This window comes from Equus caballus, chromosome 15, assembly GCF_041296265.1.
Source record: "Equus caballus isolate H_3958 breed thoroughbred chromosome 15, TB-T2T, whole genome shotgun sequence".
NCBI lineage: Eukaryota > Metazoa > Chordata > Mammalia > Perissodactyla > Equidae > Equus > Equus caballus.
Genome location: NC_091698.1, coordinates 55,374,131 through 55,398,442, shown reverse-complemented (window position 1 = coordinate 55,398,442; position 24,312 = coordinate 55,374,131). Strand labels below are relative to the sequence as shown.

General features: G+C 34.6%; 1 protein-coding gene and 1 long non-coding RNA gene across 7 annotated transcripts in view; one reads left to right on the top strand and one right to left on the bottom strand.

Annotated features, from left to right (window-relative positions):
• Nucleotides 1–581: 581 nt before the first annotated feature.
• The window catches only part of XPO1 (exportin 1), a 42,435-nt gene continuing 18,704 nt past the window's right edge, over nucleotides 582–24,312 (bottom strand). For all 6 annotated transcript variants that reach the window (XM_070235435.1, XM_001917503.6, XM_070235437.1 and 3 more), the window contains 21 exons: nucleotides 16,797–16,858; nucleotides 16,534–16,578; nucleotides 14,393–14,574; nucleotides 13,417–13,465; nucleotides 13,220–13,339; nucleotides 11,630–11,758; nucleotides 10,800–10,958; nucleotides 9,608–9,805; nucleotides 8,985–9,123; nucleotides 8,596–8,777; nucleotides 8,357–8,513; nucleotides 8,098–8,261; nucleotides 7,678–7,812; nucleotides 7,151–7,334; nucleotides 6,733–6,839; nucleotides 4,795–4,989; nucleotides 3,863–4,031; nucleotides 3,053–3,187; nucleotides 2,811–2,970; nucleotides 2,635–2,731; nucleotides 582–1,647 (listed from right to left, as the gene is read on the bottom strand). In XM_070235435.1, the coding sequence (XP_070091536.1) occupies nucleotides 1,501–1,647; nucleotides 2,635–2,731; nucleotides 2,811–2,970; nucleotides 3,053–3,187; nucleotides 3,863–4,031; nucleotides 4,795–4,989; nucleotides 6,733–6,839; nucleotides 7,151–7,334; nucleotides 7,678–7,812; nucleotides 8,098–8,261; nucleotides 8,357–8,513; nucleotides 8,596–8,777; nucleotides 8,985–9,123; nucleotides 9,608–9,805; nucleotides 10,800–10,958; nucleotides 11,630–11,758; nucleotides 13,220–13,339; nucleotides 13,417–13,465; nucleotides 14,393–14,574; nucleotides 16,534–16,578; nucleotides 16,797–16,858 (2,915 nt within the window). In that variant the 3' untranslated portion in view covers nucleotides 582–1,500. The remainder of the gene's footprint in view (nucleotides 1,648–2,634; nucleotides 2,732–2,810; nucleotides 2,971–3,052; nucleotides 3,188–3,862; nucleotides 4,032–4,794; nucleotides 4,990–6,732; nucleotides 6,840–7,150; nucleotides 7,335–7,677; nucleotides 7,813–8,097; nucleotides 8,262–8,356; nucleotides 8,514–8,595; nucleotides 8,778–8,984; nucleotides 9,124–9,607; nucleotides 9,806–10,799; nucleotides 10,959–11,629; nucleotides 11,759–13,219; nucleotides 13,340–13,416; nucleotides 13,466–14,392; nucleotides 14,575–16,533; nucleotides 16,579–16,796; nucleotides 16,859–24,312) is intronic.
• Nucleotides 15,910–18,027, top strand: LOC138917689 (uncharacterized). Its single transcript, XR_011426050.1, has 2 exons — nucleotides 15,910–16,379; nucleotides 17,643–18,027. It is a non-coding gene; the product is annotated as an uncharacterized lncRNA (long non-coding RNA).

The following is a 24,312-nucleotide window of genomic DNA, read 5'->3' as shown; positions in this document are numbered from 1 at the left end:
GGAGTACAGCAGCTAGACCAAATTGCTGATTCAACATGAAAATAAGGCAGTTCAAATGCTTACGTTTTAGTCTAGTTTAATCCTCTGGAAACATGTTCCCTCAAGCTGATTTCCTGTTCCTATCCCCTTAGTTCCACCACTTTTTTGTTTTTATAGGCTGTTTACACTTTTCCCTTCCTCCCACCTTTCTTAAAGGGATAACAGGACTTCTAAGGGTTACATTTTACAAGAATATAATTACTCAAAAACATCTGCAATAGCTTCTTGCATGGGGGTTCTTGGTCTAAGGCTAATCTTCAATCTGTTACACTTAGCCAGAGGAGACAAGAGACAATGCTCTTTAATCGCAAGTAAAGGTAAAATGAGTCAACCCGTCACAGGAGGCATTTGTTTCTTGGGAACAGAAGGTGTATCTCAGCAGCATGTTCATTTTACACAACTGCTGCCTTTACTCCCTAGAACCTTAGAAATATTTGTAAGACAACAGGTATCAAACTTCATTTAAAAATGGTACCTAATACCTAAACACAAATAACCACTTTCATTAATAAAGGAATAATTTTGAGCCAATAAAGGGAAAATAAATGTAAACCAAGTTTATTTTGCTTTTTTAAGTAGTGTTCTTAAAGCACTACAGCTTGGTAAACAATGTAAATTAGTATAAGTCATCTCAAAAGCCAGAGTTTTGTTTTGTTTGTTTTTTAATGAGTTGTTAAAAAGATGCAGCCTATTCTAACAGGATAAATATTTTTAACCATTTCACTTCGAGTTAATGAAGGCTCACAAATGAGCAACACTCCTCATTGAGGAAAACAAAAAGCTGTTGTCGACAAGCGACAGCACACACACACAAAAACAAAAAGAACTGTGTAAAAATAACTAACTGTGTTCCCATATTTTTTGAAGTCGCTTTACAATGGGATGATATGCACATGATCTTGCTGCAAACTTGTCATACAGACTTGTAATACATGTAGTCTAGACAAACGATTCAGTCCAAGAGGTGCTAACTTCAGACAATGCAGCACTATAATCCTTTTAACAACGCAATTTGTTTTACTCATTATCTTTTCTTCTAGGCTGAAATACAGGCTAGAAAGAAAATGCTCCCTAATTAAAAACTGGTATTGTTTACAGGAAAAATTGTATAATTTTGCATTAGAATTTACAAGTATAAGTTCAAATTGAATTTGCCTCCTCCCCCATCCCAGCCACAAAATGGGCATGAAGTAAAATTTTTAAAAATGCCTTAATTTTCAACTTCATGCAAACTAAATAAAGATGACCAAAACAAAAGCTTAAACAATGGAAGGATATTTCACAGAAAATTTCTTATACAAAAAACACATAAGAAAAAGGGCCACTAGGTGACATTTTAATTTACAAATTGGCATCATTTTGGTCGACAAATATCCAGATGCTGTTTTCTTCTGCTAATAAGAGTCGCAGAGAAAAAGAAAAAAAAAAAAGAAAAAAAAAAAACCAGCTTGACTTCTGATTTTAATCACACATTTCTTCTGGAATTTCATGTGGATTAAGGATGCCAGGGACAGACATTTGAAGTTTATGTTTCTCTTCCTGAGCCTGTCGAAGAGCTGTTTCTCTTTCTTCCAGAAACAAATCAGATGTATCTTCACCTGCAAACTCCTATGAAAACAGATAATTGAAATATCAACATAATAAACTTCAATTTTGGAAAGTGACTCACCTTTGGGGAAAAAAGTGTGTAGATAAGCACCTTGCTGTTTATACAAGGGATATAATTTATCCATCAATTGGTTGAGTTTAAATTATAGTATATTGAATATAATTCTATGTAGCTGAATTAAAAAAACCAAAGGTGCTAGTTGGGGGGGGAAAGGTTACATTGTATGATGCCATATATAAAATATACTTCAAAGCAAAGATATTAAGAAAGCTGTTTCTCTTAAGACTAATGATCAATTAAAACAATTGTCATTGTCTTAATTGTAGTGTTTTAGGTAATTTTCACCCTTCTTTGCATTCTCTCTCTACTTCAGCAATTAGTTTTTATACTTAGCTACTATATTTACAAACTATTTGTATTTTGGAGGAAAAAACCTGAATATCTTCCGTGATCCAATTCTTATTTAACAGTCACGAATAAGATAATCCACCAATTATTTATGGGTTTTATGATACTTTTGAATTTCTTTAAATCAAAATATAAGAAAAATCCCTCTTCCCATAAGTTTGAATGGAGCATTGTATGAGAACAGTAGAAACAGGCTGATATGTGCTAATTGTCATGGTTCCCTAAAATGTATTCCTCACTAACAAAATGGGCATAAAATCCCAAAAGGAACTACCAATGTGTTTCGTTCTCACATTCCACTCCTTAAAATATCTGTGGGATTCAATCAGAATATCGAAAGAGATATTTAGATCATCTAAAATGAATTATATTAGTAACAAGTTTCCAAAACATTTCAAATCTATCCTTTTCCTAGCCCTGATTTATAGTTTTTCATTCTGTAATCAGTCTCAGACTAATAAGGCTGTACATTAAAAGCACACTCATTTTGCATTACAAATAAAGTGGTTAATTTTACAACGCAACAATGAAATCATATTTAGCCTTAGTATTTCTGCAACTGCAAATAAAATACATACCTTTATTTGTACTAGGAAATCCCTAAGATGTTCCTTGAAAGCGGGAATATCCTGATTTAAGCTGAAAAGCCCAGTCACGAAGAGCTTTACTTGAGCACTGCAAATCAAAACACAATGATTAAATAATCTCCTTTTTTTTAACTGAAAAATTTAACTTTATTAAAAAGTATATTTACTCTTGTAGATGAGGGAATGCAGACTTAAGGAGATTAGCCACATATTCCTGAATAAACATTTGGTTGTTAACTGGATTTCCAGGATTTAATGGTGTACTTATTTTTCCTTCTTCAACCAAATTAAACATATATGCAAGTATTGACGCATGCATTGTCAAACCTGTTGATAAGAAGAACATTATTAACTCCAAAATGTAGTAACAACTGGAACACTTAACATTTTTATGGCTTTAAATTCTCACCAGCAGTATGTGAGGTGTCTGTCACAACAGAAAAGATATGCTGAAGAATATCACAAAAATAAGTTTGATAGAAACTCTGAGCTGCAGCTTCTTCTTGTGCAACGTTTTGTAAGAGTGTAAAAAGTATCTGTAAGCCTAAAATACACAGAACACCGACAAAGTTATTACAGTCTGATAACAGTAATGATAGTATTTCAGCTATTAAACTATTCTGATTCAAAGCCCATTCTCCCTTTTTGCTAATGACTAACAATTATTTGCCTAAATTATCTTGAATTAGTAATAGAGTTCAACTTGAATCAACGCCTGCTTACTTACAGACTACAATCTAAGTAATAACCATTACCACCTTTCCACCATTTCTGAAGGTATAGTTGATTCCCTCCAAATCTACTCCCAAAACAGCATAACGAAGTAGACACTTCTATTACACAAACCAATTACTATTTAAAAACAAATCAAAATCGCTCCTGCTAGAAATTTCTTTTGTTTTATCTTTAGTTGACCTGTAGTGCCACAGAAGAAAAGCATTACTGGGGAAAGGAAAATCTTACTGGTGAGGATCTGGATAAGTGTTCTCCCTACCTTGAATTTTATACCCATAACTCCATCCTGCTATGGACTCACTCTGCAACAGACAAGCTGCTTTTAGGACTTACTCAGACCTACATATACAATTGATGCACTCAAACAAAACCCTGACAATAGGTGATACCTACCTGTCTACAACTGTACATCTGTCTGTAAGGATCTATACAGTTTGTGGACTGGTAGGCAAATGAACAGAAGGACATAATTTTGTGTACTTACCTGTATCTGCAACATTCCTCATAGTATGTTTGAAGGCCCAAATAATGGAATCTAAAACAAGTTTAAACTGTGCAGGTGGAATGGCCAGGAATGCTGGGAAACAATGAGAATTGACAGCCTGAAGTAGTAAGAAAAAGTTTGTTCTGTGTTCAGGATATTCTTCAAAGTCCTAAAAATAAACCATGGGAACACAATAAAGTTTCAATGCCTTAATTATGTTAAATGGGAGGGAAAAGGCCAGCCCTAATTCAGTATCCGTGTTTAGAGTTGTTAGGGGACCTCATAAGATGTATGGCCTCCTGAAAGGCAAACCCTAATACAATATAATTCACCTCTTACGGAAGATGAAATTACCATTTATTACACAAATGAATTACCAAAATGGAGAAACACAAGGTCATCTTATTATAAAGAGAACTCATCAAAACCCACATAAAGAACATCACATTTTCTGCTAACTCTGAGACTATCACTAGCACTTTGAGACCACTAAAACGATTAGAAAAATTGTTTGCCACTGTATAACTTTATACACTTACATCTATATTTTCTTCCTTATTGGTTAACGTATTGTCCCATTTCTTATAAGCATATACTTTTATAAGTGAAAATGTAGACCTGCCTTTTTCTTTATTTAAACAAATTAATACCACTAAATTGTTAATGCCTAAAATGCAGCAAGTTTTCAATAAATGCTAGCTGCTATCTGAATAAAAGTTACAATCTATCAAATTTACTCCACTTGTATTAAGATTTTTTTGTAGTAAATTAAAACAACAAAGCAAAACAAGTATCTCCCTTATCTAGAAGTTCAAATATTTAACTCAAGACTAAAAATCTTGCTACACTCACAGATATCATTAATACTTTCAAGAGTTATAAGGATATACTGCAGAAATTCCCATGATATAATTGAAATGTAAATCACATACCTTATTTATCATATTCAATGTGCATTCAAAAACAGCATCAAATATTTGAGGTATTTCAGCTGTTATATGTCCTCCTAACTTGTTGACAATAATAGCCATAGTACTAAGCACTTCTGGTTCTCTAGCAGCTGGGACATTTCTCTGATAATCAATAAGAACTGCATCCAACAGAGGAGGAACAAAATTTTCAGCTACCTGTTAAAAAAAAAAAAACACAAAAAAACTTGTAGACACTTGCTAACTGTCATAAACCACTTGGTCAGTGTTGTCTGTAAGATTAGGTTGATCATCTGCTGAAAAGCGGAAACTCCTATGCTTTGATTATGTTTCCATACATTAGAAATTTTTACCAAAAGAAACCAAGAAATCATAATCAGTTTGGAAGGGTCATGGACACAGTGTAGTTCAAATCTGTAATTACTAAGGAAATTGAGTCCCAAAATCAAGTGATCTGCTCCAAGTCACTGTGGGAGGACCAGGATTTCCAAGAATACTGTGTATGTGGGGATGAGTAACCTAAAAGGAAAGAAAAGTCCTTCTAACCAAGATTATATCAGTTTCTTTAATGGATAATGCCTATAAAAATCAAGGCACTCATATTTAACCAAAAGTAGACATCCCCAATCAATGTTTTTTTAATGTAATAAATGCTAATTACTAAGTATTCCAATCAATAATAACCAGCACTTACTCTCATTAAAAAGACTGGAACTGTGCCAGAAAGACTGTGGGTTTCTATATGACTTTCAGTAAACAACGTCACACTAATTTCTAACTTCGATGTTTTTAATAGGTTCTCTATTAAGATTCATACAATAAATACAACCAATGTTCCATTTAACTGGAGATTACTAGCGTTAGTAGTATCCTGATGCAGAAAACAAGTCTAGTAAGATTTGAAGGATAAGCACAAAATTATTTTTCCAATTACCTACTTGATCTTTCTTAGAATTGGTTCTCATTTCTGCCCTTGACTGAAATAATTCTTTCCCCACAAACTGGATGTGAAATGTTGTCAAAACTCTTTGAATTCACTGCCTCAAACCTCAAAATAAATCTTAGTTGTAAAATATAATACCCTCCTTGTTATTATTACCGATACGCCTGAAATTTGCCCAAGATATTATAAATTATGAACTTCACAATTCCTTCAATTCATCCTATCCATTACTTTCCAATTTTAAATACAGCTCTGATCTCATAACCCACATGTTCAAAACCTTTTAACATTTAACTTTGATAACCTTGAGAATTCCACAATTGCTTTCTGAACAAGTTTCTTGAAAAAGACTTCCTCATCAAAAGAACAATATTCAAATTTCAAAATAATGAAAGTAAATAGCATACAGGTAAACCACTATTTCCACACAGCAGTGATAAAACAATAGGATTTCTTGTAATGTTCCAGGGATCAAGAGAATGAAAAGGTATAACAATAAAAACAATTCACATTTTTCCAAGTTGAGGCATACAGAGCTCGTTTAGTTCCTGAAAACCATTTTCTTTTCTGAAAATGATTAAGACTAAAAGGAATACGAGAATAAGAGTGACTTTCAAACCTTCAACTGGGAAAGCACATACTCTCACTGAAGAGGCAAACTAATGACAGCTTTGTAAACTGCTCTGCAAATCATGAGGAACACAAAAGTTCCATCTGAACTGTAAGGATCCGTGGAAAAATAAAAATGACCCAATCTTCTCAGCGGTCTTTTTACATATTGCCACCACCTCCCACTAACAGCAATTTCTTTGGAAGACGGTATATAACTGATAGTATTTTAAGGTACTCAAGGACTCCAATAAATAGAATGCTATAAAATAATACCAAAGGTAGACATCTAAGTTACCTTTAAATTGGCTAAATGCATATAGAGATATACTATATTCCAGAGAATACAGCATCAACTCAAAAAACAAAAAGCACAACATCTCACTTACCATCTGTGGATCATTGGACCGGCTCACCCAACCAGATATTAACTTTAAAGTTTCCCTTTTTACTGTTCGCATACTTCTAATCAATGGTTGCTTTGTAACCATCTCACCTAAAAAATACAATCAAGTGGAATCCAACTTCACAACTAAAATTCTACATTGGTATCAAAGCCTATTAGTTGTCATTTACCATTAAAAAACTTAAAGACAAGGGTACACAGACGAATTTATTGGGAAAATAAACTAAGACTAATTTTATAAGGGAAGAGGCATGCAACTGGTCAAAAAAATTGTCTAGGGTCATCTGGGAAGTGAGAGGGTTAATTTAGTACTGTGAGAAATACTGAATGCTTATACCAAGGCAGCCAATGAAGAAGTGATTTGTTATACAGCATTCCATTAAGAATTCAGAATCACTTACCATTAGCTTGGATAGCTGCAGAAATATTTTCACTGAGGCACTTGTATACATTAAGCATATCTAAATAAATTCTCCCAAGTTGAATTACAAAGGGGTGTCCAACAGCTTTGCAGGCTCTCACATTTGTTTTCAATATGCTACCAAGCTGCTTGACTGTTTCAGGATCTTTAAGTATATCCACATTCTGTGAAGGATAAAAACAAATTCCATTTATCACATGACAATTATCCCTGTAATTATTAAAACAAAACACACTAGCCACCTTACTGCACACCACATTTATAATCCTGAATGGTAAAACAAACACGGAAGTCTTTCTTAATTGTACCTACAACTAAGAATAGAGTGAAATATTCCCAATTTACCATCAAACAAATACACTACAATTTTTTTTAAATGTGCAAAAAACACATAAAAGCAATTATGGATCAGCTATACATGTCAAAGGTACTGAATTTGATATTTTTGTAAATAACATTGCCCTCTTAAATTTCATTAAAACTTTTATAAAAAGTAGTAAAACTTACTTTGGTTGCCTGCTGGATTATGCTATCCCAAACTTGATTAGGGAGTAGCATGTATTTTTCTATCAAATGTTCTTGTACTGTTTGGTCTGTCTGTGCACCAATCATGTACCCCACAGCTTCATAAAACGTATGGACCTATATTAAAAGGCAGACATTTTACTTTTATGTACTATAATAAGAAAAACCACAAACAATTTACATAACTACTGAAACTAATCTTAATAAATGTCAGAAATAATTTATATTAGGTAGGAAAACAGCCTAACCAACTTCTGCTTCAATTTCTGCTTCGCTATGAAAACTTAACCAGAGGCACTTGAACTAAATCCAATAGTGGCATTCTTTCTATTCCCATTAATGAATTCTAATTAAAACAGTAGTTACATTTTCTAAGAAAAATATGCTTAGTGCTCCACATACCTGTTGAGGCTGCAGATCACAAATTATAGTGTTAATGTTGTTCAAAATCTCATCAATAAATGGCATGACTTCTCCAACCTGAACCTGAACAAAATGCCTGCGGCATTTTTGAGCTATTTTAATGAAAGTATCACAAGCCATGTCCTGGACTCCATCATGGGTCTCTAACAAAACAAAACATTTATCAAAAAATTTTCAAGAGAAATTTTGTCTTTCGTTCAACAAAAATAACAAAACATATTAAATAAAGATAAAATACCATGCATGAATTCAAATAGCTTGTTAACTACAGTCTTCAAAAATTTCCAGTGAGCTCTTAAAAATCTTGGATATTGACCTACTATGTACATGATATTTGACGCAATAATAGCTTTATTATCTTTGCCTCTTTTCTGTTCACATAATCCTAATAGATCCTGTAAAATAAGACAAATTTCAGTTACTTGTAATAAAATATACTTATCTAACAGTTCTAGTTCATACATATCACTTGCATACCTTTATAACAGTAACAAGAAATCGTTTTTCATCCTCTTCATGCATTGCTCCACTAATGGAGCCTATTGCCCAACACAACGTATTCAAATTTTTCCATGACCATTCTGTACCATTCACTTGATTGTGAAGCTTCTCAGTCATTATTCTTTCTGTATCTACATAATCCAGATGAGTAAGATAAACTACAAAGGAAAGAAAAAAATTCCAAATGTTTCAAATGTGAAACTTAATGAGCAAAATGATTTTTACTAAGGAATAACAGCACATTAGTAAAAGATGGGTGTTAACACATTTAGAAACTAAATGTACCACATTTCATAAAAAGTATGTCCACCTCAGAAAAGAATTACAAAGATAAAGGATTAAATTCATAGTATTTATTAACTTACCTAATGTTTCTCTCATATTCTTATACAAATTTATGGAATCTGTATCCTTCATGAATTCTCTTACAACTTCTCCCTGATCATTTTCTACAACCAATACTTCCTCTGGTTTAGCCATACGACTAACCATCAATAAACGGACCTATTCAACAAGAAAAATCTATTAGATCTTTGAAATCAGCCGCAGCAAACGTAGCAAAAAAAAAAAGAGAGAGAGAGATGCACTTAACACCAACATATCAAACAAAATTATTCACACAATATAAAATATATTTAAAATGTAATTCTACAACAATGGTTTTCAAACTTTATCAGGAATAAGAAATCAACTCAAGTTTCCTGTGTCTCACGTGCAGACTGATGAGTGGCCTCTTAATTTGCATTTCTAATGAACTCACAGGTGGTGCTGGTGCTGCTTGCAGAAGGACCACACTTTTCAGAGCCATAAATTCTCATACCAACCTATGCTCTAGTATTCAACATGCATGGAGAAGTTGCTGGATTCTCTTTTTGCAGCTTACTTATTTAGATAGTTTAGCCAAAAATTAAAAGCCAGTATTTGCCTTTACTTCTCAAAATCACAGTAAGCAACGGGAAGAGCACTCAACCACCCACTTTATTGTTACCTTGGATAACACAGGCAAATACAGCTGTCTCCTGGGAGGAACATCAAAATGCTGACTTCCAGATAGCAATGGAGACGCAGATGTAGAGAATGGGCTCTCTCTATACAGTTCAGCTGCCAAATGATTCCAGTACTCAAGACAAATCTTAAAGATTTCTGTTTCCTCCACTTCTGATACCAACAGCATATAATGAAGGGCCTACACAGAAGACCCAAAACTATTAAAATAATCCCTTAGGTATTATTAACCAACGTCAAACTGCTTTCCACTTCTTATGTTAACAGGAGATAAAAGTTCATGTTTTACTTTGCTCAACTGTGAGGTTTCATTATCCATCCAAAGGACTGCAGAAATTCTATAGAGCAAATTGTGCTTTCTTCTGACATGTCCTAGAACACTTCAAAAACCTTACATACTTGCTGGGTTCAACACATCTGTTAATTAATTCTCTGACAAAGGTACCAACATTAAAAAACATTTGGTATACTAACAGCAAAAAGGTGGAAACAGTCCAAAAGTACACCAACTGATGCATGGACACACAAAATGTGATATATCCATACAATGGAATATTATTCAACCATAAAAGGCAATGAAGTACTGGTACATGCTGTAACATGGTGAACCTTCGAAAACACACTAAGTCAAAGGAGCCAATACAGAAGACCATATATTATGATTCCACTGACATGAAAAGTTCAGAAAAGGTAAGTCCAGAGACAGAGAACAAATTAGTGGTTGCTGGGGGCTGGGGGTTGGAATGAAGGAGCAACTGTTTCAATGGGTACCATCATTCTTTATGGGTGATGAAAATGTTTTGGGATAGACAGATGATGGCTGACAATACTGTGAATGTACTAAACGCCACTCAATTCTATACTTTAAAATGGATAGTTTTATATTATGTGAATTACACCTCAATTTTAAAATAAGGTCTTCAGACTTTTCATCTTAGAAATGAAATGTCTCCCTTTAGGAATTTAATTTTGATTATAAATTATTTATCTGGCATTACGTAGAACACAAAATCAAAAACCCTATAATTCAGAATTGACAACATATTATCTATAATGCACAAACAAGTATTAGGTAAGAAGTTATGTCAAAAGGTACATACATTTTAGAACAAAGGGCTAAGAGTTTTTATTACATAGAGAACAATTTCAGATGCCAAAGGCTTCAAAAAGCCTACCTCCATGAGTGTTTCCCTGAGATTTAATCTTTTTTCTATAAGTTGACCATGTTCCTTAAGAAAGGTACAGAGAAACAAACTGAGATTTTGAATAAAGTTCTGTTCATCATCTTTTCCATTTGAGTATGCAAGTCGAATATTGGTATTTAAAGGAAGCATCTGCAAGTTTAAATATGAACCATTAGCCTGCATTTTATAACCAACAACAAAAGACACTACATTTGATTCCATCACTCTTTTACTAACATTAAAACATACAGAGTTAAACAGCTCACTCTTCACTAGAGCTCCCTGGGGTCTGTTATACCTGTTTCTCTGTCTCTGTGTCCTAGCTTTTGACTTTTTTTTTACATGTTGCAAGTAGTAAGATTTCCTAAAAGATTATTCTCTGAATTTCCCCCTGTATCAGGCAATTCCCTCCTTAGCGTTATTTAAAATGTCAAAATACTCAATTAATTCATTCACATCAGATACATATACAGGTAATGTACTATTATGATTAACCTCTACATTAATTTCATATATACCTAAATCAAAGTAGGAACAGACAATCCCTTCATTTCAGAGACATACGGTCAAAAGCAGCATTGATATTAAACCCTAGGTTTCAAACTTCTAAATTTTGTAGTAATAAATTACAATATTCCCAGAACCTATTTCAAGGGAGTTTTCATAAAAATTTCTAAAATACTTTAGTTTTTATATAATGAACATACAATCACATTATAGCTCATCTATTATGATAAGTTGTGCTGAAATGGTTCAAGTCAAACCCAACTTTTTCTAAGGCACTAAAACTGTTCAGTCAGTTTTTAAGAGTACTGTATTACCTGTTTTAGCTGCATCATTGTCAGTGTAAATAGCGTTACAAATTGTTCCTCATATTGGCTTACACTCACACCAGCAATCTCAGTGAGGCACTTCAGAGAGACATTTCGAAACATTGGAACATTCAGGAACTATTTTAATAAAAAAAGGAAGCTATAAAATTAGATGGCCTAACAAATTTTACTTAAAATTAACAATTAGAAAAAACAAAGGATTTAAGAATCAGGAACACAGAGAAAAAAAGATAAATGGGTGATCCGTATTGTTGCACACATATATTTTAAGGACATTTTATCATCTACCCAAAAGACAGTAAACGCTTTAGAAGCAAATTTTGCTTTCTTTTGATGTGTCCTCAGAAAGCTAAAAAACACAAACTTGCTTAGTAACTTCCCTAGGACCTATTATATGACTTTTAAGGACATAATGTTTTCTGTGTAATCTAAAGAAGATCTTGGGGCTGGCCTGGTGGCGCAGCGGTTAAGTGCACACATTCCGCTTTGGCGGCCCAGGGTTCGCCAGTTCGGATCCTGGGGCCATCAATGGCACCGCTTGGACAAGCCATGCTGTGGTAGGTGTCCCACATATAAAGTAGAGGAAGATGGGCAGCAGATGTTAGCTCAGGGCTAATCTTCCTCAAAAATAAATAAATAAATACAAAGAAAAACAAAAAGGACCCAAGATTTATAATTGCTTAGGATTTTAGGAGATGGGCAACACACCCACGATTAATGAAAAATGTGGGAAAACTGGCTTTTTCATATTCTATTGTTGAGAAGGTATAAAAATGGCATACCATTTCTGGACAGCAATTGGTAAGCATCAAATGCCTTAAAAAATGGACATACCTATTGACCTGATACATGTATAAAAATTTATGCAAAGTAAATATATGGACAAGTGCATAATCGTCCTTCCTATGTTTAAGAATGGTTCCTGCAGAATTGTTGACAACAGCAAACAATTTTATGTAAATTGTCTAGCAATAAACAAAATGATGGCTCTAATACTTTAAATTAATGTATTAGAACAGAATATTACCTTATCAAGCCCTGAACTACAAAGCCTCAAATCTAAGTCACAATGGTCTGCTTTTACAAGGTTTTGATCAAGCACATAATTTATTCATTATATCTGCCAAGAAAACACCTGGAAAGATAATGCAACCAACTGGTAACTGGTTATTTTTGGATGAACAATTATAAGACTTTATATAGGCAGTACCTGATAGTGCTTTAAAATTATCAGGAAAAAAATACAGACTTTCCATTTTGTAGAAACAAGTCCTCGCTCACCTCATTGTGACCTATACAAACTAAACTCAAATCAAATCTGTTCAACAGTTGTTCACACCCAATTCTTGAGATTCCATGTGGATAAAGTGCTACAATCATTAAGATTTGGACACTATGTCAAAGAATGACTACTTGAAACAATGGAAAAGTTCTCCTGAGTAGTTTCCTCATCTTAGAAACAAGGTTGGTTATGGCTATGAATACAGAATGGTTTTTCTATAATGAAAGAGCATTACAAGTTGCAAGAATATATACAACTATCCAGTGATAAATATAACTGAAATGTATTCACTATACCTTATAAATTAATGTGCTGATTAACTTGGTCTCAAAAATATATCCCAGTGGAATCCAGTTAAGAAATCTAAGCAATGTTTCCAAAGTTGCATGTACAAGTGGAGCATTTTGGGAATTTTCCTGCAACAAAAACATACCTATAAGTAATGAACTTCCTACAATTAATTATCTGAAAAAATAAAATTAAAAGCACTTACCATCACAAACTGACACAGCTGAAAAATCTGTGAGAACTCATTGCACATGCTAAAAAAAAAAGGTGATCACTTTAGAAGACACGTAGATATGTATTTACATACTAACAAAAATTACTAAAAAAGTCAACCATCAGGTCATTAAAAACTTGAGTTACTTGTATTCAAACACAAATATCAATAACTTCATCAAAAGCTACAAATTTTACTGTGTAATATCACTCTTTAAAAATTTACCCATAAAGACTGCTATAAAGAACACACCATTTCTTTTCTTGGAGGTTTGGTTTTTGGTCAACCTTTCTCTATTTGAATAATTTCAACCAATCTAATATTTTTAATCAAGATAGTTGAAATAAAACTCTCCAAAATAAGAAGTGGCGTTAGATATACCCCAAATCCTACAATGTGCTTATAGCACACCAAACCAGAAGGAAAATTATAAATTATGAAGCTAGTTCGAACACATAAAGATATAAAGGTAAAATATTGCTGTGCCCTAATGACTAGAACCAATTTTTATTAGTAAGTGGAAGAAAACAAAGTCTGGCATGTTCTTAGTGTTAACTATACGGGTACTGACAAGATGTAGGACTTGAGGACTTATAAGAATTCAGTTGACATTTGGACATAACTCATTTCCTTGGAACCTATAATTAAGTAGTCTCCATATAAAACAGATCTCAACGAGGTTTCTGGGAACTCTCAATCTATATTCCTTTCATGTGATATATACGAAGTTATCTTGCTGTGACAACGGAAGCATGACATCTTATCTTTAGTACTGGATACTTTTCAAGCCTCCAGATTTGAATATTAGGGCTCACTTTAGGACTACTTAAATTTGTACTCAAAAACAATCAAAAGTAATTTAAGCTATTAACAATCACAGTTCCTTAAAAATTTACAATCTACCCCTAAATTCCATGAAATCATTTGGGAAATTACTTAAAAATTCTAAAACAAAACAATTACTTGCCTGTCTTTTAAATGCTTAGCTTTCACTTGGGTTATCTGTCCACTAGAGAAATCAAATACTTCTTCACTCAAGAGCTTAAGAATCACCATATTATTCTGACAGAGACTTTCACTGGTCCTACTTGCTCCAACAATGTCACTGATAAAAGTTGGCCAGTGTTTTGGCCATTCTTGTTTCAGTATCTAAAAGAAGACAGAAAATGTTAAGTTCATTTCACTTGTCAATGGCAAATAAAACAAACTTCAAAGAAACTGCGTGATACTAAAAGCAGGAGCAAATATCAACCACTTTTCATTTTCTCCCCCTTGATTAAGACAGGAAATGTGCTACCCTCTAAAGAATACACTGGGTATAAAAGCACAACACAGATCAAGTCCTCTGTCTCAAATGCCCCACGACTCCTCTCAATGATCAAAATTGGTCTCACCTGGCTCTAATGTGTATGCATATCAACACTGCCAGATAAATATGTGCAAATTATCCTCAAAGACTGAAAGATCTAACTCTAACGGATGGCCAAGGAAAGACATTTTCTTTGGCTGGAATCTGGGCCTTGATATATAGTAGGATTTAGACATATAAATTTGCAATGAGGTATTACAACTGGGGATGGAATCATCTTTGAGCAAAAGCCTAATGGTCTATATTAAATTTTAAAGACTGTACAGGCATACCTCATTTTAGTTTGCTTCACTTTACTGCACTCTGCAGATACTGTACTGTTTACAAGACCCTCCATCAGCAAAAAGATTACGACTCACTAAAGGCTCAGAGGATGGTTAGCATTTCTCAGCAATAAAGTATTTTTTAAATTAAGGTATGTACATTGTTTCTTTAGACATAATACTACTGCACACTTAATAGACTACAGCACAAACATAACTTTTATATGCACCGGAAAACCAAAAAATGCCTGTGACTCGCTTTGCTGCTCTATTAATTTTATTGTGGTGGGCTGTAACCAAATCGACAATATCCCTGAGGTACTATTTATTTCGTATATATGCTACGGATTTCCCAACCAGATATTCTGTAATTGTACCTGTTGGTAAGAGGTAACTAACTTCTTGTACTCCTTGCCTCTCCCCATTCAAAGAGAGACACGCTAAAAATAAAAAGTCCTCGGTATAAAATGCAGGATAACTTAGTGAAAATCCAAATGTTTCAGAAAACTAAGTGTTTCCAAAACTTACTAAATGGAAAAGTAATTTTTCTCCTCATATACCAATTATTGTTTTCAGGAAAATTTTTTAATGTATTACACAAAATAGGTAAATATAAAATTTCTCAAGTTAGACTACCCAGAACGCTTGAAAAGCAGACTAAGTATAGAGATCAACTAAACGGATGTTGAATTCAAAGGAAATGATTTACCAATTAAGATTGAGAAAGATTACATGGAAAGCAAACATGCAGAGTACCAGGCAAATGAGCTTTATTTGGGGGGAGAGGGGTAATGAGGAAGACTGTCCCTAAGCTAACATCTGTGCCAATCTTCCTCCACTTTTTGTATACAGGCCGCCACCAGAGAATAGCTTGACGAGTGGTGTGTGGGCCTGTGCCTGGGATCCAAACCTGTGAACCCCAGATCGCCGAAATGGAGCACAAGAACTTAACCACACCACTGGGCCAGCCCCTCAAATGAAATTTTTTTTTTTTTTAAAGATTTTATTTTTTTCCTTTTTCTCCCCAAAGCCCCCCAGTACATAGTTGTGTAGTCTTCGTTGTGGGTCCTTCCAGTTGTGGCATGTGGGACGCTGCCTCAGCGTGGTTTGATGAGCAGTGCCATGTCCGCGCCCAGGATTCGAACCAACGAAACACTGGGCCGCCTGCAGCGGAGCGCGCGAACTTAACCACTCGGCCACGGGGCCAGCCCCTCAAATGAAATTTTTAATGAGTTCAATTCATATCAGAGCCGCAAAAGTGATGTGTTCACCGAAACTGATGTTTCCTTCCACAGCAAATTAACTTCAAATGCTAGAAGCAGGTAAGCTATTATAGTTATTGTAGAGACGACCACCACCACTTCTGCAAGATGTTACTCTAGTTATTCAATAAAGTAGGTCTGAATATTTTGGTCAAGTAATCAGTCTAACTGAACTATTTTCTTCTGAGGAAAACCGAATCCAGTAAAAGCTTACCTGAACAAGAATCATATTTAACTTCCCGATATACACCTTTTCCTTCTAAGAAAAGAAAAAAGTTTAGATTAAACAAGGGCCTAAAACAGGTCTAATAACTAAGAATATAAGCATAGGTAAGCCCCAAGAGAAAAATGATTGCAGATCTGTTGTAAATGTCTGTGTATATGTGTTCTATGTCTGTGAAAGAAGTAGGTTTAACTTGAAGATTCAATATTTAAATGACTTTCTATGCTCACAATAATCTTCCAAAAAACTCTTACCTCTACACAAGTGGGGTCAGATGACGTCTTGATAATGAGGCCAACAACGTATTTTTTTATTCCTATTAAAAAAAATTAACACTTTTATAGCATGCTCATAAATCTTCAGCATCAAAAAAACTGGGAGAGGGAAAGGGCAGAGTAAAGTCAGATAACACACCCCAAACCCATCACCAGCCTTTGTGAAAAATGCAACCATTTTAGTGTACTATTACTTTATATTTTTAATTTTTTGTTAACCTTTACAAAACATAGGTTTAAACAATTACAAATTATATTTTCTAAGATATTCTAGTGCTATACCAGTCAAGCATATCAATCTGCAATTTTTAAATTAAAAAATACCACAAGAGACTAACATTTAAATGAACACACACAACTTATTTTTATTGGTTAAAACAACAAAAACTCTGAAGATGTAACTTTATAAGCATTATAAATAAGAAATTTATGTATAGTATTTATAAATCAAGGTGTGATGTTATTACCCTTTTCAAATTTACTTTAATTCTAACATTCAGTTAATCCTGGAAATACAATTTTAACTTCTTCCGCACTACAGTGTAGGAAAAATAGAGTTAAGGAGAAATTTATTGTTTTTAATGTTCTTTATTTAAGGACATCTTAATAGTACAACCTATTCTTTGAACAGTTAAAATTTCACGTCTTTGATTTTAACTCGCATCATTCAGAATTTACTGAGCATCTACTACAGGTCCCCTCAAATTTTAAAATAACGTGGTGCACCTATATTAACACACTCAAAAGGTCTGAAGCAAGATCCCCTAACCAAATTTTTTCCCACTACGGAAAATAATAAAGACTATTCTCACATTTGTTTTTCAGCTTTGCCACCAAATCATTTATGAAGATTTTTCAATTTGCGGAGATACATGAATTTTTGGAAATACAAGTAAGAGTTTGCAGAACATGTGTTGCAAGTCATCTAATAAATCTGGAGCCCCGGACTCAAACTTTCACTGAGAAGGGAGTTACTAAGAAATTTATCGATAAGAATTAGCAGAAATATAGACAACTTGAAGGCAAAATGCTTATTTGATTGTGAAAGTATCTTAATATAGTATCTTCATGAGGCAACGTATTAAATTCACTCTTTTACCCTTTGGATCCCCTTCACTGGTACTTTGAAAATAATTTTTATTATGGTCAAACTCGCCATTTCCTTTAATGTCCCAAATAAAAGCAAAACCACCACCTTTAGAAAAACTAATTATTAAAGCATTTCCTTAATTTTGAAAAAAATTTTTAGTACAATAAAGCCATATATATAATGAGGGTTACTTATGAACAGAAAATGTAAATGTTAAGTAGTATCAATATTCATGGCACAAGAAACACTGAAAAAACTGCTAGGTGATAAACAAATGTACAGATATAGAGAACAAGATTATCGGTTATCAGGTGGGAAGGGGTGGGGGTGGGGAGAAAGGGGTGAAGGGGCACATGCGTTCGATGGCAAACGGCAATTAGGGTTTTGGTGTTGAACATGATGCAGTCTACACATAAGTCAAATGATGCAGACCTGAAATTTATATATTATAAACCAATGTTACCTTAACAAAAATATTAACAATTCTCTAATATCACCTTATATCCAGACAATATAAAAATTTTCCCAATTGCACTCCCCGCGCTAAAACTGCCAGGTACCAAAAATTTCTTAACTGAGTGCTACATATGAACACATGCAATCTAATGAAAACTATGTCATTTACATTTTTAAGTAAGTTCTACATTAGGCAAAGATCACAATTACAGACAAGATCCACCAATGCTAAACAAACAAATGCATTGCTAAAACAAATGGGACAACCTTTCAAAAAAAGGGGCTATCTGCAGTCTCAGATTATCTCCCCAAGATATCTATCACTTTCAAAGTGAAAAATAGTACTTTTGTAAACAGAAAACCAGCAGGCACCACCATATGCAACAGACAGAGGTTGGTAAGTGAATAATTAAACATACCGACATCATGTACCCCCTGGTTTGGTGGACTGAGAACACATCACTTGTGTGGTGTTCTTGTCAAAAATCAGTCTAATCATGAGAACACAACAGAAAAACCTAACCTGAAATATACTCTACAAAACAATTGACCAGAACTCATCAAAAGTGTCAGACATATCAAGAACTGTCACAGATTAGGAAACTAAAGAGACAAAACTAAAGGAATTACAGTACAGAAAAAAGACACCAGAGAGATTTGTGAAATTTGAACTAAGGTCCATAGTTCAACAATCTCAAGGTCCTTAACATTCGTTAGATCTAATAAAAACATAATTCTGATATTGTTGACCTTTCTTTTTTTTTAAGGTATGCTTTTTGGTGAGGAAGATTGGCCAGCAGCTAACAACTGCTGCCAATTTTCCTCCTGTTTTTTTCCCACCCCAAAACCCAGTACATAGTTGTATACCCTAGTTCTAAGTCCTTCTAGTTCTTCTACGTGGGACACCACGCACAGCGTGGCTGGATGAGTGGTGTGTAGGTTTGCGCCCAGGATCTGAAGCAGCAAACCCCGGGCCGCCAAAGCAGAGTGAATGAACTTAATCACTCAGCCATGGGGCCAGCCCCAAACCCTTCTGTTCTTTACACATAAATTACTATCATTAAGACCCCTGAAAAAGAAAAAAAAAAGGGTGATTCTAAAAGTAACTAATAATAATGAGTAAGCATACCTCTGAAACCTCTTAATACAGACAACACACAGTTTGCAAACAAAAACAAAAATACTGCCTACTCTCTCAGATTAAACAACTGACAATACCATATAGTAAGATATTCAGAAGTTTTCTTCCAAGTCTGTCATAAGCAACAAGACAATATTTGAAACTATTTTGCTACCTCTTGCTGGAGTATATATGATTTGGAGGCTTTTCTCAGCCTCAGGGAATAAGAAACAGGATCAAAAAGATCCTTCAACTCTTCTGTTACCAATTAAATCAATTAAGTATCTTCTCCCTCTTCTCAAGGGTTTCTAAAATTCACCTGTAGACGGAGCAAAGGCTAAAAGCTGAAAACAGGAAAAAAGTAAAAAGCAGTCAAAAAAACCTGGAAGGTTCTTGCAAAGTCTCAATTTAATGTCACGCTACAATGACCAGTACTTCTATCCCTGCAAAGCCCTGAAACTATATATAGACAACACCTTTTTGATCAAGTACTGTCGCACATACAAGTGTCTGTCTAGAATCTCCTACTGCTAGTCACAGAGCTTATTTGGTCAAGTACCATAACAACTCCAAGTCCCTTTCCAGAGTTTACCCAAAATTTCAAAGACAAAAGCAGCTCGATTAAGAACAGCTTTACAATTGTGAACTCCACCTTTTCAAAAATGCAGTAATGGGGCTGGCCCAGTGGCCCTGTGGTTAAGTATGCAAGTTCCACTTAAGTAGGCAAGTTCCGCTTCGGCGGCCCGGGGTTCGCCAGTTTGGATCCCGGGTGCAGACATGGCATCGCTTGGCAAGCCATGCTGTGGCAGGTGTCTCAGATATAAAGTAGAAGAAGATGTTAGCTCAGGGCCAGTCTTCCTCAGCGAAAAGAGGAGGATTGGCAGCGGATGGTAGCTCAGGGCTAATTTTCCTCAAAAACAAATTAAAAAAAAAAAAAGCAATAATGATGCCATGCATATCGAGGTAGAAAAGCCAAATGTTTACAAGTCAGAAAAAGCAGAGCTTCTCAGAATAACAAAAACATTATCTGACATTTCATAGAAAACGACATATTCTCTTGGTCTCTTAGTCTGTGTCAAATGAATTAGTGCCTGTCAGTTGCTAAAATGACATTTATGTAAAACAAATTTCTTAAAACAAGGTACTACCTTTACAGACTTCACATTCAGTCAAAACCGTAGTAATGTGAAATTATCTGTTTGCAATTATTCAGAAAGCATATGTAAAGAAGCTGCGGTACTTATTCCAGCAGCTTTCTAGGCCCTTCCTTGGGAATCAGGAAGATAGATATGATAAAAGAAAAAAACAAAAAACAAAAATCAAGAATACTTCACTGAAGGGTTCTCATAAAGTTTGTATGTCTCTGACAAGTCGAATTATGTTCTTATATGGTATCTATGTCATCAAGTTTTTCAAAGGATTCATACGATGACTTAGCATTCTTACATCCACAGCCCCCCATCCCATTCTTCTCAATCTGCACAAAAAACTCCCCTCCAAACTTTTTAAACTAAACCTTCCAACTACTTATTGAAAACTATTATTTTTTAAAGACGAGCCATGTATTAATTTCTTCAAAACAAGATACACTAGTATAAAAGTGCCTATCATTGGCAGACAGCTTACGACATGTTAATTTTCCAAGTCAAAAGTTTATGCATTTATCTTTTTATAATAAAACTATTTTCTCAATGTCAAGAAAAATATCTTTGACAGTCTCATTTCAAATAAAAACAGAGCAACATCAGTCAATATAAACTTCTAAGAGGATAGTATCAACTTTAGCCAGCTAAAAAGTGAGATGAGGGGCCAGCCCTGTGGCCTAGTGGTTAAGTTCAGTGCCCTCTGCTTCAGTGGCCAGGGGTTCAGCTGCCCAGTGTGGACCTACATCACTCACTGGCAGCCACGCTGCGGCAGTGACCCACATACAAAAAAGAGGAAGACTGGCACATATGTTAGCTCAGAGGGAAATGTTCCTCAAGCAAAAAGAGGAAGACTGGCAACAGATGTTAGCTCAGGATGAATCTCCCTCAGCAAAAAACAAAAAACAAAAAACAAGTGAAATGTAAATAAATCACATCCTAACTTAAAAGTTACACATCATCCCACAAGTTATTTACACAGCCATATTAATAATCTTATCCCCAGGAATGTCTTGCAAATACTGGATACTAATGGTGGGGTAAAAGAAATGTAGTATGGAACCTAATTTTCATAAAGAGGATTCACTATAAAACCCTTTAAAATATGAGACCTTACTGACTACAATATACTGATAGTGCCATATTCCCATGGAAGCAAAAGTCCTAATTCCCAAATTTAAACCACAAGGTTGTACATTAGCATCTTATCTAGTCAGGATAGACTGCCATGAAGTCAGTTTTCAACCAAATACAGCATTCTACCTATTAAGAGAAAACTGCATTTCTAGACAAATTGTAAAATATGTGAGCAAAAAAGTTGCATGTTCCATTTTCTCGCTCTCCCACAGTGGCTAACTTTCATACACACAAAATGGAAGGCCTTAACATCCTATTACAAAAGTAAAACTATGAACAGGCAAAACTGAGTTCAGTTCCAACCACTGTGCAAGTATCCAATCGATTTCACTTTAAATATTTGTTATAAGCTATAAAAATGCAAGTTTGGTACATTCCTCCCTCAAAGCCATGTATAACTGAAAGGTTCTTTTCCTGCGTCCTACATTACGAACATCTGTCCATTTAAACCACAATGATCATCAGAAAGATAGTCACTAAAATATAGTTATCTATCCTCTTTACCTTACTGTCCAAAGAAATCCAGAATATTGTTCCTATGCCTCATTCAAGGAAATACTTGTGAGAACAAATAGCAAAATGAGAAATAGCTAAAAACAATTCAAAAGTGGGGGTTCTTAACATAGGGCTTCATAGATAGGCTAGAATCAGATTAACTTACTGCCCACGTTTTAGTAATTTTAAGAGGAATCAATCTATAGATTCATCTTTTTTGTTTTTTTTGGAAGATTAGCCTTGAGCTTAACATCTGTTGCCAATCCTCCTCTTTTTGCTGAGGAAGACTGGCCCTTAGCTAACATCCATGCCCATCTTTCTCTACTTTATACGTGGGACGCCTACCACAGCATGACTCGCCAAGCGGTGCCATGTCCGCAACCGAGATCCAAACCGGCGAACCCCCAGCCGCCAAAGTGGAACGTGCAAACTTAACCACTGCACCACCGGGCCAGCCCCAGATTCATCATTCTTGAAAAGGTTTATGGCCTCAAATAAATACTAAACAAGAATTCTAACACACACAGCAATTAATATGTTAAGTTTATAGCATCATTATTTATAATAGCCCAAAGGTAAAAACACAAATGCCTATCCATGGATGAAGAGATAAACAAAATGGATATACATACAACACAATAGCATTCAGCCTTAAAAAGGAATGAAATTCTGATACATGATGCAACATGGATGAACCCTGGAAACATATGCCAAGTGACATAAAAGCACAAAATCAAATATACTGTATGACTGCACTTATGAGTTACCTAGAATAGGCAAATTCACAGAGACAGAAATTATAAAAATGGTTAACAGGGACTGGGGAGAGGGCATAACTGGGAGTTCATGTTCAATGGGTAGTTTCCATTTGGGATGATAAAAAAATTTTGAAGATGGATCGAGATGATAGCTGCACAATATGAATTTACTTACTGGCACTGAATTATACACTTAAAATGGTAAATACTGTTATGTATATTTTATCACAACAAAATAACTTTTAATTCTATTAAAGATTCAGTCATTTTTCCTGTAACGAAAAAAATCTGTTTTATTGAAATCTACTGCCCTTTAATAAAGTTTGTCTATAAGTGGTTCCTGTCTCCCACTGGTAGGTGGATGCAAGCTAAGGATGAGACATCATTAGGTCTCAAGTAAAGACCTCTTCTGGAAGTTCCACATAATTAGCAAACTTTCGAGGGGCCAAATTGTTACCTTAACCAGAAGTAGTAGGAAAACAGTTTCTGTCAAGTATGTATGATGCTGAAATGTAATAGAACATCTTGAAAATACGGGTTTGTTTGTTAAATATAAGATGTATATTTAATCGGTATTATCTTCCCTTTATGATCCCATCATGGTATAAAACTGGCAAAAATATATAAAAAGGCGCTCCTGTCAAATCTGAGATTAGACTGATGTTTCAAACATCACAGTCTATGGGAGAAATAAAGAAGGAATTTCTCACGGATTTGCTTTAGATACAAGGGCTTCAGAGCCCCAAAACTTAAACTTTCTGTTCAAAATCACCAACAAAGGAAATAACCATTTCTGTTGAATAGGGATAACTCTCTCAACTTATAATAATCAGCATGCATACATACATACAGAGATGATGTGAAAGGATGCTCAACAGCTGTACTCATTAGAGAAAGGCAAATTAAAAGCCCCACGAAAAGCTATAATATATGCACTATAATGGCTAGAATTAAAACACTGACCATACCAAGCTTCAGCAAGGATGTCAGGCATATTCATATGCTGCTAGCAAGAAATGTAAAATGATATAACCATTTTAGAAAACAATCGGGCAGTTAAACACATGCCTACCATATGATCCAGCCATTCTAACCCTAGCTAATCAAGTTAGTGACAGAAAGCAGATTGGGAGATTGGGGGGGTGGGGGGGTAAAGGAGAAGGTAATCACAAAGATGAAGATCTTGATTATAGTGGTGGTTTCACAGGTATCACACACAAGTAACATCTCTTCAAACTGTATACTCTAACACATGCAGCTTATTGTGTAGGTCAAATATACCTCAATAAAGCTGTAT